The sequence below is a fragment of the Panulirus ornatus genome, chromosome 68 (genome assembly GCF_036320965.1).
Source record: "Panulirus ornatus isolate Po-2019 chromosome 68, ASM3632096v1, whole genome shotgun sequence".
NCBI classification, from domain to species: Eukaryota; Metazoa; Arthropoda; class Malacostraca; order Decapoda; family Palinuridae; genus Panulirus; species Panulirus ornatus.
In genome coordinates, this window is record NC_092291.1 from 2,202,542 (window position 1) to 2,217,322 (window position 14,781).

At 40.6% G+C, this 14,781-nt stretch overlaps 1 protein-coding gene across 9 annotated transcripts in view; it reads right to left on the reverse strand.

Annotated features, from left to right (window-relative positions):
* Positions 1 to 14,781, reverse strand: part of LOC139747272 (DNA topoisomerase 2-binding protein 1-like) — a 688,948-nt gene that overhangs the window by 106,832 nt on the left and 567,335 nt on the right. For all 9 annotated transcript variants that reach the window (XM_071659369.1, XM_071659371.1, XM_071659377.1 and 6 more), the window contains one exon: positions 3,628 to 3,872. In XM_071659369.1, the coding sequence (XP_071515470.1) occupies positions 3,628 to 3,872 (245 nt within the window). The remainder of the gene's footprint in view (positions 1 to 3,627; positions 3,873 to 14,781) is intronic.

Consider the following 14,781-nt stretch of genomic DNA (forward strand, 5'->3'; position numbering starts at 1 on the left):
TATTTCTCACATACATTCTTCAAAGCCAACACCTGATCCACACGTCCTCTACCACTTCTGAGGCCACACTGCTCTTCCCCAATCTGATGCTCTGTACATGCCTCCTTCACCCTCTCAATCAATACCCTCACATATAATTTCCCAGGAATACTCAACAAATCTATACCTCTGTAATTTGAGCACTCACCTTTATCCCCTTTGCCTTTGTACAATGGCACTATGGAAGCATTCTGCCAATCCTCAGGCACCTCACCATGAATCATACATACATTAAATAACCTTACCAACTAGTCAACAACACAGTCACACCCTTTTTTTAATAAATTCCACTGCAATACCATCCAAACCCGCTGCCTTGCCGGCTTTCATCTTCTGCAAAGCTTTTACTACTTCTTCTCTGTTTACCAAATCATTCTCCCTAACCCTATCACTTTTCACACCACCTTGACCAAAACACCCTATATCTGCCACTCTATCATCAAACACATTCAACAAACCTTCAAAATTACTAAGGTAAAAGTTTGTTACGTATTTGTGGAAAGTTGCACACAAGGGCATTCATTCAGAAGGGTGAAGGCATGTACAGAGCACCAGATTGAGGAGATGTGTGATTTTAGAAGTGGTAGAGGATGTGTGGATCTGGTATTTGCTTAAAAGAATGTGTATGAGATATACTTAGAGAAGCAAACAGATTTGTGTGAGACATTTATGAATCTGATGAAAGCATATGATAGGGTTGATAAGGATGCTTTGTGGAAGGTCTTAAGAATATATAGTGTGGGGAGAAGGCTGCTAGAAGCAGTGAGAAGTTTTCACCACGGGTGTAAGGCTTGTGTATAAGCAGGACGAGAAGAGACTGAATGGTTCCAAGCGAAGGTTGGTCTGTGGCAGGATTGTTAGTTCAATTTGTTTAGGATTGGGTTGGTGAGGGAGGAAAATGCAAGTTTTGGAGAGAGAAGCAAGAGTGCAGTCTGTAGGGGAAGTGAGTCAGTTGTTTTGGTGATGAGAGAGCACTGTTGGCAGATTTGAGTGAGAAACCATGAAGTTGGTGACTGAGTATGGATGAGCGTGAGAAAAGAGAAGGCTTAGAGTAAATGTGAATATAAGCAAGGTTTTTACATTTAGCAGGGTGAAGGTACTGGTTAGTTTGGGTGTGTTTGAATAGAGAAAATTTGAGAAAGTGAAGTGCTTTAGGTACCTAGGAGAGGATATGGCAGTAAGTGGAACAATGGAAGCAGAAGTGAGTCATAGGGTAGGGGAAGGGACAAAGGTTCTCGGAGTGCTGAAGAATGTGTGGAAAAAGAGATCACTATATGGAAGGGCAAAAATGGGTACATCTGAAGGAGTAGTAGTTACAACAATACATGAATGCAAGGCTGTGCAGAGGAGGGTGAATGTGTAAGAAATTAAATGTTTGAAGACAATAATTGATGTGAGGTGGCTTGACCGAGTAAGAATAAAGGCAAAATAGAGTATGGTTTAGAGAGTAGAAGTGGGTGTGCTAATACAGTTTTGGCATATGAGAATGAGTGAGGAAAGGTTGAGAAAGAGGATACATGTGTCTGAAATGGAGGGAACAAAGAGAACCAGTAGACCAAATGCGAGATGGAAGGAGGAGTGGAAGCGATATTCAGTGAGAGAGGCCTGAACATGCAAGAGAGTGAAAGGCATGTAGTGGATAAAGTGAAGTGGTACGATGTGGTATACTGGGGTTGACATGCTGTTACAGTACTGAACCAGGGGTAAGCCATGGGGTAAACCATGGAAAGGTCTGTGGGGCTTGGTTGTGGATAGGGAGCTTTGGTTTTGGTGCATTACACATGACACCTTGAGAAAGGATGTGAGTGGATGTGGCCTTTCTTCATCTATTCCTGGTGCTACTTCACTAAGATGGGAAACAGTGATCAAGAACAAAAAAACCTATACAATTTAAGGTAAATGAAAATGGTGTAAAGCTTATGCAGCTGTGTGCTGAAAAAGGACTGGTAATTTGGAACACAGGTTTAAGGAGAGGGTCATACATGGTTGAGCTAAAAAGACGATTCAAAGGCATTACTAAATTACATACAAATTGATGGGCATGTAAAAGAGAGATGCTTAGAGGAGCAGCTGGTGGGAAGTGTGATCACTGTCTGGCAGCAATAATGGTGAAGATATGTAAAGGTTTTCAGAAAAAATGAAATGATATGTATGACAAGGTGGTGAAAGTGAGCTTGGAAGAGAGACGTGTGAGGAATGGAAAAAGGTAAGAGTAAACAAAGCTAGGGAAGTGGGTGAGGAATTGGAGGTATGTAGGGAAACAGTGTTGTCATGTGTGAGAGAAGTGAGTGATATGCAGAAGGTGGGAGGTCGGCAAGTAAAAAAGGGTACTGAGTGGTGGTTGATGTAAGTTGCCAGTAAAAGAAAAAAACAGATGTTTATGGGCAATGCTCACATGATAAAAGTGTATCTGATTTGGAGATGTACAAAAGATAGCAGCAGGATGGAAAAGAGGGTAAATGAGGGTTGGGGTGAGCAAAAGTCAGCAAACTTCAGGGAGAATAAGAAGATATTTTGGAAGGAGGTTACAGCATAAGAAGACGAGCACAAATAGAAACATCAGTGAAAGGGGCAAATGCGGAAGAGGTAACATGCAATGATGAGAAGAGATATTGGAGTGAGCATTCTGAAGGATTCTTGAATGCACTGAATGATAGGGTGGCAGACGTAGGGTGTTTGGGTCTGGGAGGTATGCAAAGTGAGAGTCAAGGAAAGTGGTTTTGTGAGGGGAGAAAAGGTTAAAGCCTTGCTTAAGATGAAATGTGACAAGGTGATTGGACCAGATGGTAATGCAGCTGAATTTCTGAAGAAAAGGGTTGACTGCATTGTTCCCTGGTTAGTTGGGAATTTAATGCATGTATAGAACAAGGTGAGGTGTCTAAGAATTGGCAGAATGCATGTATATTGCCACTGTATAAAGGCAAAGGGAACAAAGGATGCTCAAATTAAAGAGGTATAAGTCTGTTGAGAGTACCTGGTAAGACAGAGGGATGATGGAGGTGGATACGGTGAAGGCATATACAAAGCATCAGGCTGGGGAGGAGCAATATGGTTTGAAGAGTGGAAATGTGGATGAGGTGTTTGCTTTCAAGAGATCTGAAGAGAGTATATAAAACAGGTTGACAGAGATGCTTTGTGGAGGTTGTCACATGAAGATGATACGATTTTGCTGCTAAATCGGAGAGGAAGTTAGACAAAATCATAGGCAGCTATGATGATAAGAGGAGTAACATTCAAGTCTTTCAAAGAGACAGACATCACAGTATAATGCCAATGAGAGTGGTAAAAAAAATTAAAAGCTAAAAACACATTTAGGCATCTGAGGGTGAAATTTAGTGGGGATGGTAATAAGAAAGATGGTAGTTTTTTTTTTTGGAGGGGGAATGGAGGGGATACAGAAAGCTTTCAATGCATGTTATCTTCCATAACCTGTCTAGTACTACCATTAATCAAAATAACAATGTAAGAAAAGAGGGAAGACTGTATCATGTTGTCACAAAAGGTTTTTATGATAACTGTTTCTAAGAATATCATTTAATGGTACTTGATTCAACATGAAAAATATTGCTACAAGCAACACTTGCTTACCTGACTTTGACAACCTTTCCTCCACCTGCTTCAATAAGTCTAGTGAAGGCTCCCATTCGGTCTCGATTTGTGTGGATTAATGCATGCATGTTCTGAAAGGCTCCCTTTACTCCATCTTTATGGGTAGATTCAAGCATTGTAATCCGCCATCTTCGGGCAGCAGTAGCTAGCTTTAATTCCAGACTTCCAGGTGCTAGTGTTGGCAAACAAGTTGCAGCTGGATTACCCCATTCATATGGTTCTTCCTATTGGGTACAAGTGGAGTTTACTACAAATACAGTACACAATATATAAGTGATGGTAAATGTTGTGGTCTATAGTTTTTCTTTCCTCTTCTACAATAATAATGCATTACAAAACGAAAGACCATGACAATGAAAAGTAATATCACATGAGTGAAGTTTCTTTTCATGGAAGTGCTTTGAATAGACTATTTTTTGTGACCAGATCACACTATTCACCACACATCAAGGAAAAAATCTACCATTTGTCCAAGGAAAACTGCATTGCCTAGGGACAATGCAATGAATATAAATCAAGCAAACTATTGGTACTGGTTCTGTTCAGCTATTCAAAATAGTTGTGCTCAAGCATTTAACGCTTGGTTAAAAGACGGAATTAAAGTGGGCAGCTAAGCACAATTGTAAATCTTCAAAAAATATGTTTAAGGGGTTGACTGCACCTTTAACTGCTGAGAGTGACAAACAATTATTTGATTTCTTTTCTTTTTATGAAACTTTGATTTGATTTCTCTTTTTTCTTTGATTAAACTTAACATTAATCTGCAAATGATATATTCCCAATCTGCAACAACAAAGGGGAAAAATTCAGATGATTTCCAATTTTGCAAATGTTACTTCTTATTTACAAGTTAAACATATATTTTTGTCATTCTTTTTTTTTTCTTTTTTTTTTTTGCTTTGCCGCCATCTCCCGCGTTTGCGAGGTAGTGCAAGGAAACAGACGAAAGAAATGGCCCAACCCACCCCCATACACATGTACATACATACGTCCACACACGCAAATATACATACCTACACAGCTTTCCATGGTTTACCCCAGACGCTTCACATGCCTTGATTCACTCCACTGACAGCACGTCAACCCCAGTATACCACATCGCTCCAATTCACTCTATTCCTTGCCCTCCTTTCACCCTCCTGCATGCTCAGGCCCCGATCACACAAAATCTTTTTCACTCCATCTTTCCACCTCCAATTTGGTCTCCCTCTTCTCCTCGTTCCCTCCACCTCCGACACATATATTCTCTTGGTCAATCTTTCCTCACTCATTCTCTCCATGTGCCCGAACCATTTCAAAACACCCTCTTCTGCTCTCTCAACCACGCTCTTTTTATTTCCACACATCTCTCTTACCCTTACGTTACTTACTCGATCAAACCACCTCACACCACACACTGTCCTCAAACATCTCATTTACAGCACATCCATCCTCCTGCGCACAACTCTATCCATAGCCCACGCCTCGCAACCATACAACATTGTTGGAACCACTATTCCTTCAAACATACCCATTTTTGCTTTCCGAGATAATGTTCTCGAATTCCACACATTCTTCAAGGCTCCCAGAATTTTCGCCCCCTCCCCCACCCTATGATCCACTTCCGCTTCCATGGTTCCATCCGCTGCCAGATCCACTCCCAGATATCTAAAACACTTCACTTCCTCCAGTTTTTCTCCATTCAAACTCACCTCCCAATTGACTTGACCCTCAACCCTACTGTACCTAACAACCTTGCTCTTATTCACATTTACTCTTAACTTTCTTCTTTCACACACTTTACCAAACTCAGTCACCAGCTTCTGCAGTTTCTCACATGAATCAGCCACCAGCGCTGTATCATCAGCGAACAACAACTGACTCACTTCCCAAGCTCTCTCATCCCCAACAGACTTCATACTTGCCCCTCTTTCCAAAACTCTTGCATTCACCTCCCTAACAACCCCATCCATAAACAAATTAAACAACCATGGAGACATCACACACCCCTGCCGCAAACCTACATTCACTGAGAACCAATCACTTTCCTCTCTTCCTACACGTACACATGCCTTACATCCTCGATAAAAACTTTTCACTGCTTCTAACAACTTGCCTCCCACACCATATATTCTTAATACCTTCCACAGAGCATCTCTATCAACTCTATCATATGCCTTCTCCAGATCCATAAATGCTACATACAAATCCATTTGCTTTTCTAAGTATTTCTCACATACATTCTTCAAAGCAAACACCTGATCCACACATCCTCTACCACTTCTGAAACCACACTGCTCTTCCCCAATCTGATGCTCTGTACATGCCTTCACCCTCTCAATCAATATCCTCCCATATAATTTACCAGGAATACTCAGCAAACTTATACCTCTGTAATTTGAGCACTCACTCTTATCCCCTTTGCCTTTGCACAATGGCACTATGCACGCATTCCGCCAATCCTCAGGCACCTCACCATGAGTCATACATACATTAAATAACCTTACCAACCAGTCAACAATACAGTCACCCCCTTTTTTAATAAATTCCACTGCAATACCATCCAAACCTGCTGCCTTGCCGGCTTTCATCTTCCGCAAAGCTTTTACTACCTCTTCTCTGTTTACCAAATCATTTTCCCTAACCCTCTCACTTTGCACACCACCTCGACCAAAACACCCTATATCTGCCACTCTATCATCAAACACATTCAACAAACCTTCAAAATACTCACTCCATCTCCTTCTCACATCACCACTACTTGTTATCACCTCCCCATTTGCGCCCTTCACTGAAGTTCCCATTTGCTCCCTTGTCTTAAGCACTTTATTTACCTCCTTCCAGAACATCTTTTTATACCATTCTATACCATGTTTAATGTTATGGTAACCAATCTTTGACTATGGGCTCCCGAAGAGTAACTTTTTTTTATATAAAACGAATAATAAATAATCAATAGAGTACCTGGTGAAAATTTAAAGGAAAGTTACATGAAAACAATCCATTTCCTTTCTATTATACTTAACCACAGTCTCCCGTGTGAGCAAGGTAGCACAAGGAAACAGACAAAGAATGACCCAACCAACCCACATACACATGAATATACATAAAAGCCCACACATGCGCATAATACATACATGTAGATTTCAATGTATACATACATATACATATATACACATGTACATATCCATACTTGCTGCCTTTATCCATTACTGTCGGCACCCTGCCACACACTAAATAGCATCCCTTGCCTCCAGTGAGGCAGCACCAGGAACCAACAAAAAAGGCCACATTCATTCACACTCAGTCTCTAGCTGTAATGTGTAATGCACTGAAACCACAGCTCCCTTTCCACATCCAGGCCCCACAGACCTTTCTCTGGTTTACCCCAGATGCTTCACATGCCCTGGTTCAATCCATTGACAGCACGTCGACCCCGGTATACCACATCATTCCAATTCACTCTATTCCTTGCATGCCTTTCACCCTCCTGTATGTTCAAACCCCAATCGCTCAAAATCTTTTTCATTCCATCTTTCCACCTCTAATTTGGAGTCCCACATTTTCCCTCCACCTCTGACACATATATCGTCTTTGTCAATCTTTCCTCACTCATTCTCTCCATGTGTCCAAACCATTTCAACACACCCTCTTCTGCTCTCTCAACCACACTCTTTTTATTACCACACATCTCTCTTACCCTTTCATTACTTACTCAATCAAACCACCTCACACCACATATCATCCTCAAACATTTAATTTCCAACACATTCACCCTCCTCCACAGAACATTATCTATAACCCACACCTCATAACCATATAACATTGTTGGAACAATTATTCCTTCAAACATACCCATTTTTGCTCTCCAAGATAATGTTCTTGCCTTTCACGCATTCTTCAATGCTCCCAGAACTTTGGCTCCCTCCCCCACCCTGTGACTTACTTCCACTTCCATGGTTCCATCCGCTGCTAAGTCCACTCCTAGATTCTAAAACACTTCCCTTCCTCCAGTTTTTCTCCATTCAAACTTACATCCCAATTAACTTGTCCCTCAACCCTACTGAACCTAATAACCTTGCTCTTATTCACATTTACTCTCAACTTTCTTCTTTTACACACTTTACCAAACTCAGTCACCAAGTTCTGAAGTTTCTCACCTGAATCAGCCACCAGCACTGTATCATCAGCGAACAACTGACTCACTTCCCAAGCCCTCTCATCCATGACAGACTGCATACTTGCCCCTCTCTCTAAAGCTCTTGCATTCATCTCCCTAACCACACCATCCATAAACAAATCAGACAACCATGGAGGCAACACACACCCCTGCTGCAAGCCGACATTCACTGGGAACCAATCACTTTCCTCTCTTCCTACTCATACACATGCCTTAAATCTTTGGTAAAAACTTTTCACTGCTTCTAGCAACTTACCATCGAAACCATATACTCTTAAAACCTTCCACGAAGCATCTCTATCCACCCTATCGTATGCCTTCTCCAGATCCATGAATGCTACATACAAATCCATCTGTTTTTCTAAGTATTTCTGAGACATTCTTCAAAACAAACACCTGATCCACATATCCTCTACCACACTGCTCTTCCCCAATTTGATGCTCTGTACATACCTTCACCCTCTCAATCAATACCCTCCCATATAATTTCCCAGGAATACTTAAACTTATGCCTCTGGAGTTTGTATACTTACCTTTATTCCCTTTGCCTTTGTACAATGGCACTATGCATATATTCTGCCAATCCTCAGGCACTTCACCATGATCTATACATACACTGAATATCCTTACCAACCAATCAACAACACAGTCACCCCCATTTTTTATAAATTCCACTGCAATACCTTCCAAACCCGCCGCCTTGCCGGCTTTCATCCTCTGCAAAGCTTTCACTAACTCTTCTCTGTCCACCAAACCATTTTCCCTGACCCTCTCACTTTGCACACCACCCCGACCAAAACACCCTATATCTGCCACTCTTATTATCAAACTCATTCAACAAACCTTCAAAAGATTCACTCCATCTCCTCACTTCATCACTACTTGTTATCATCTCCCCATTTGCCCCCTTCACCGATGTTCCCATTAGTTCTCTTGTCTTACGCACTTTATTTACCTCCTTCCACAGCATCTTTTTATTCTCCCTAAAATCTAATGATACTCTCTCACCCCAACTCTCATTTGCCCTCTTTTCACCTCTTGCACCTTTCTCTTGACCTCCTGCCACTTTCTTTTATATATCTCCCAGTCATCTGCACTACTTCCCTGCAAAAATCGTCCAAAAGTCTCTCTCTTCTCTTTCACAAACAATCTTACTTTTTCATCCCACCATTCACTACTTTTTCTAATCTGCCCACCTCCCACCTTTCTCATACAACATGCATCTTATGCGCTAGCTATCACTGCTTCCCTAAATACATCCCATTCCTCCCCACTCCCCTTACCTCATTTGTTCTCATCTTTTGCCATTCTGCACGCAATCTCTCCTGGTACTTCCTCAAATAAGTCTCCTTTCCAAGCTCACTTGCTCTCACCACTCTTCTCCCCAACATTCTCTCTTCTTTTCTGAAAACCTCTAAATATCTTCACCTTCCATAGAATAGTAAAACCTAAAAGAAAATCCTAATAAAACAAAAATGTTAAAACTTGACTTATTACTAGAAAGAGGTTTTGGAGGTTGCTTTCCAGAGACAATTTTGAAGGCTGAAACATGTTCTTTCCAAGGTGGTGTCCCACCAGCCATGATGTGTATTCCTAGGAATACTGTTCATTGATTATAACCCAAGTAGTTGTTCCCTCAAAAATCACAAAAGCAGGGGTGAAGCATGCACCAGAATATAATGTCAAGAAAATTCTTCAATTGTATTACCACCACTTTACCTCAACCATCTTTACCATCACCACATTACAGTCACCTCTATCATTACCATCACAATATTGCCATCCCATCAGTCACCACCACCATTACCACCTCACCATAGTCACCACTAGCAAGATTAATCCAGGTATACCTAAGAAGGTGAGTTGGGGACAAGAATACTTTATATTTCAGGGAACTGTGTTATGTAAAATGAGTTCCTATTATAATATGGGGTTAAGAACCATGGGCTGAAAAAATAAACAAAATACACTTAACATACCCTATATGATAAGATATTTAATGAAAAGTTACCAGAAAGTTTGGTAATGAGGGCTAGATATGGTGGTGGAGTGGGCTGGGATGGAGTGAGGATGAAAGGGACTACAGGGTGTTCTACTTCACCTGGTATATTACAGTCCTTGATCCAGCAACTGTTTCCACCGAGTCTGCAAAAGTCTGCCTGGGCCTTTTGAAAAAGACAATCACCTTTAGCTCTAAATCATGCCATTTTCCTTCTGTGAATCTCCATGTAGCTACAAGAAACTAAGCAAGAAACGTTTTTGGAAGCATGTCAGAAATGTATCAGAACAGTGAATGGAACAAGCCAAGCAACAAAATGCAAATGCTGGCGACATACAAAAGTTTAAAAATGTTGTATGAAAAAGTGGTAGAGATGGGGCCCAAAAAATGGTAAGATCCCACCCTATACTGCAAAATTGGTGAAAATAGGCAATTACATGAATACAAATAGATTACAAAAGTCACAAAGATCTACAGAGAAATAGACAAACACAGCTTACTGTGAACAGACTGAGTAAATGTTTAATGACTGCTAATAAAAATCATTAAAAAATCTTAATAATCTTAATATGAAAATTTTTCTTTCATTCTTGTTTGTCATTTCCCATGTTAGTGAGGTAGCACCAAGAGCATATGAAGGGAAGGCTTCATTTGCTCACATCTACTCTCTAGCTGTCAGGTGTAAAGCACTGAAACCACAGCACCCATCCGCAACCAAGCCCCATATATTTTTCTCTAGTTTCCTCAGCTGTTTCATGTACCCTGGTCAGTCCACTGCACCATGTTTCTTCCTGTACACCACACTACTCTAATCCACTCCATCCCATGCATGCCTTTAACTAAACCTTTTTAACTCCATTCTTCCATCTCCAATTTGGTCTCCTGCTTTTCCTTGTCCACTCCACTTCTGACACATATATCCTCTTTGTCAAACTTTCCTCACTTATTCTCTCCATATGTTCAAGCTATTTCAACACGACCTCTTTGGCTCTCTCAAACATAATCTTCATATTACCTTATCATTACTTACTTGATCAACCTTACACTGCATATTGTCCTCAGATATTTAATTTCCAACATATTCATCTTCCCCATTCATTCTTAACTAATATATCTTCAAACATACCCACTTTTACTCTCCCAGGTAGTGACCTTTCTTTCCACACATTCCTCCATGTTCTTAAAAGCTTTGCACTCTGACCCACTTCCATGGCTTCCTTTACTGCCAAGTCCACTCTAAGGTATCTAAAACACTCCACTTTCTCCAAATTCTCTCCATTCAAACTCAAATCCCAATTAAACTGTCTCTCCATACTGCTGAACATAACTTTACTTTTATTCACATTTACTCTCAACTTCCTCCTTCCATATGCTCTCCCACACTCATGACACCATCTTCAGCAGTCGGTGTCATCATCAGCTGCATCATCAGAAAACAAAAACTGACTAACTTTCCAAGCTCCCTCCCCTAGGCAGACCACATAACTGCTCCTACCTCCATGACCCTTGAATTTACCTCAAATTAATCAACTATGGTGACATTACACAACCTTGCTGCAGACTCATTTTCACCTAGAACTGCTCACCCTCCCCTCTACCTAATCCTATACACACACTTTACTCTCTTGATAAAAACTCCTTACTGCTTCTAATTACTTTGCTTCTTCCACAAAGCATCTCTTAAAACCCTATCACATGCTTTCTCCAGATCCATACGCACCACATATCTTTCTGCTTCTTTAAGTATACACCCTTCTCTTTTCTCAGTACTAATCAAACATTCTTAACAGTAAACATCTACAAAACTACTGCCTCTGAAACTATATTGTTCCTCCTGGGTCCAATGCTCTGTGCAAGCTCCCACTTTTCAATCCCCATTCTTCTAGTTACACTCAACGAACTTATAAAATATAATGTGGAGGAGCATAATTATGACCATTTAGTAATCACCCATCAGAAAACACTTGTAAAGCATAAAAGTGAAAAATATGACCAGATAGATGCCAACAATATGTCCCATGTAATGTACATAACTTGTACAATTATATTTAACTGTAAAAAATGGGTGGATGGAAGTGATGGTATGGTTATAAGTATATAATTTCACTGAAGTGATTCTGAAAGTACTGACATATATAGTAGTAAAGAGAGTGCTTTACTCAATTACCATATGTCTGTCATCCTATGAGAAGGGAAATTGTGACACTTAGATTTATGACATAAATTTTGCATTCTAAATAATTGGCTCTTAAAGGCTGGATTGTCAGACTTTAAAAGTTTACATCAAAAAGATTGTGCTACAACTAAACTGGGTGCAACAACTTTTCTTCTTTGCACACTTGACTGCCATTTCCCACATTAGCAAGGTAGTGCCAAGAACAGATGAAGATAGGCCTCATCTGTTCACATTCATTCTCTAGCTGTCATGTGTAATGCATCCATATCACAGCTCCCTATCCACAAACAGGCACCACAGACCTTTCAATGGTTTTCTCAAGATGCTTCAGCTGCCCTAATTCAGTCCACTGACAGCACATTAGCCCCTGTACACTACATCATTCCAATTCACTTTGTCCCATGCACATCTTTCACCTGTCTGTATGGTCAGGGATCGATCACTCAAAATCTATTTCCCTCAATCCCTCAATCTCCAATTTGGTCTCCCCGTTCTCCTTGTTCCCTCTAATTCTGACACATATATCCTCTTTGTCAACCTATTTCTAATCATTCTCTCCATATGTCCAAACCATTCCAACACCCTCTTCAGCTCTCTCAACCCCACTCTTTTCATTAGCACACCTCTCTCTTATCCTTTCATTACTTACTCAATCAAATCAATTTGTACCACATATTATCCCCTAACATTTCATTTTCAATACATCCACCCTCCTCTACATCCTCTTATCTATTGCCAGGCCTTACATCCATATCACAACATATAATAACATACCCATTTTCGCCCTCCCAAATAATGATCTCTCTTTCCACACGTTCTTCAGTGATCCCAGAACCTTTTTCCCCCGCTCACCCATCATATGACTCATTTCCACCTCCATGGTTCCATTTACTGCCATGTCCACTCCTTGGTACCTAAACATTTCACTTTCTCCAATTTTTCTCCATTCAGACTTATATCCAAACTAACCTGTCCCTCAACCCTGCTAAACCTAATAACCTTGCTTTTAATTCACATTTAGTCTCAGCTTCCTCCTTTCACACACTCATCCAAACTCAGTCACTAACTTCACAGTTTCTCACTCAAATCTGCCATTAGTGCTCTATCAACAGCAAACAACAACTGACCCACTTCCTAAGCCCTCTCATCCCTTATGGACTGCACAATTATCCCTATTTCCAAGAATCTCACAGTTACCTCCCTCACCAACCCATTCAAAACCAAATTAAGCAATCATGGTGATATCAACCAACCCTGCTGCAAACCAATCTTCAACTGGAACCATGCAGTCTTCTCTTCCTACTTGTACACATGCCTTACACCCTTGATAAAAACTTCTCACTGCTTTTAGCAGCTTCTTCCTGTACTGTGTATTTCTAAGACCTTCCACATGGTCTCCCTATCAACCCTACCATATGCTTTCTCCATATCCATTAAAGCCACATACAAATCCATCTATTTCACTAAGTATTTCTTTCACATATTCTTCAAAGCAAATAACTAATCCACACATCCTCTACCACATCTGAAACCACACCACTCCTCCCCAGTTTAATGCTCTATACATACCTTCAATCTCTCAATCATTACCCTTCCATAAAACTCACCAAGTACATTCAACAAACTTATACGTCTGTAGTTTGAGCGTTTACCTTTATCTCCCTTGCCTTTATAACAATGGCACTAAATATGCATTCTGCCAATCCTGAGGTACTTCACCATGATCCATACATACAATGAAAATCTTATCTATCTATATTTTTGACGCCCGTTCCCGTCAAGGGGTGGCCATGGCAAAAGAGTCTCCACTTATCCCTGTCCTTACTTGCCTCCCTTGCATACACCATTCCATGCATTCTTCCACTATTTCTCTCCTTCCAGTATTCCTCTGCCCTATTTGTCCATGCCACAGGTGATCTGCCACACACCAACCCCTTTAATTATACTATCATACACTCTCCTTGCACCAACCCCATTAATCATACTATCATACACTCTCCTTGTAAACTCCCACACTTGCATTCTTACCACTTGCCAATACCACCTCAAAGTATTATGTTTCACTCATTCTACCACTCTACAATTCATTCCCTTTACATTCCCTGTCATACCACACATTTCATACCCCTTCATTTCTTTCTTCATTCCATCTAGTCATATCACATGCTCTTCTCAAATGACCTATTTCCACAGCCTGTACTCTTGACCTCTGAGACTCATTCCATGTCCATTTCTCAGCTCTACAGGTCAGGGTTGGGAAGACTATGCTGTCCCTTAAACCTCTCTTCATGTCCATACTTACACCTCTGCCCTTCGTAATACTATTCAGTGACCCAATGACTCTTCTAGCATGTACTGATCTCCCTTATCTCTCCTTCCATATCACCAAACTTACCCAAGACAGCTCCTAGATACTTAAATCCTCTCACATCTTCTAGTCTTTCTCCCCCAATATCCAAACCACAATTCAGTGCACTTTCTTCTTCCACACTATATGATTTTACAAAATCTATACTTTCACTGTTTCCTTTCAAACAATTACTTTACTTTTACTTGTATTTACCTTCAACTGCCTGAGCTTACACTCATGACAAAGCACACTTACAACCTTCTGCAACTCCTCTTTAATCTCAGCAACCAACAATGTATCATCCACAAACAGGCTTGCCACAAGTCACCATATCTAACCACCACACTCCATCTCTGCACCCCTTTTCTCTAGTTTTGATTTCATCTCTCTTATCACTCCATTCATATATATGTATATATATGGATGAACCTAACCTAACCTAACCTAAC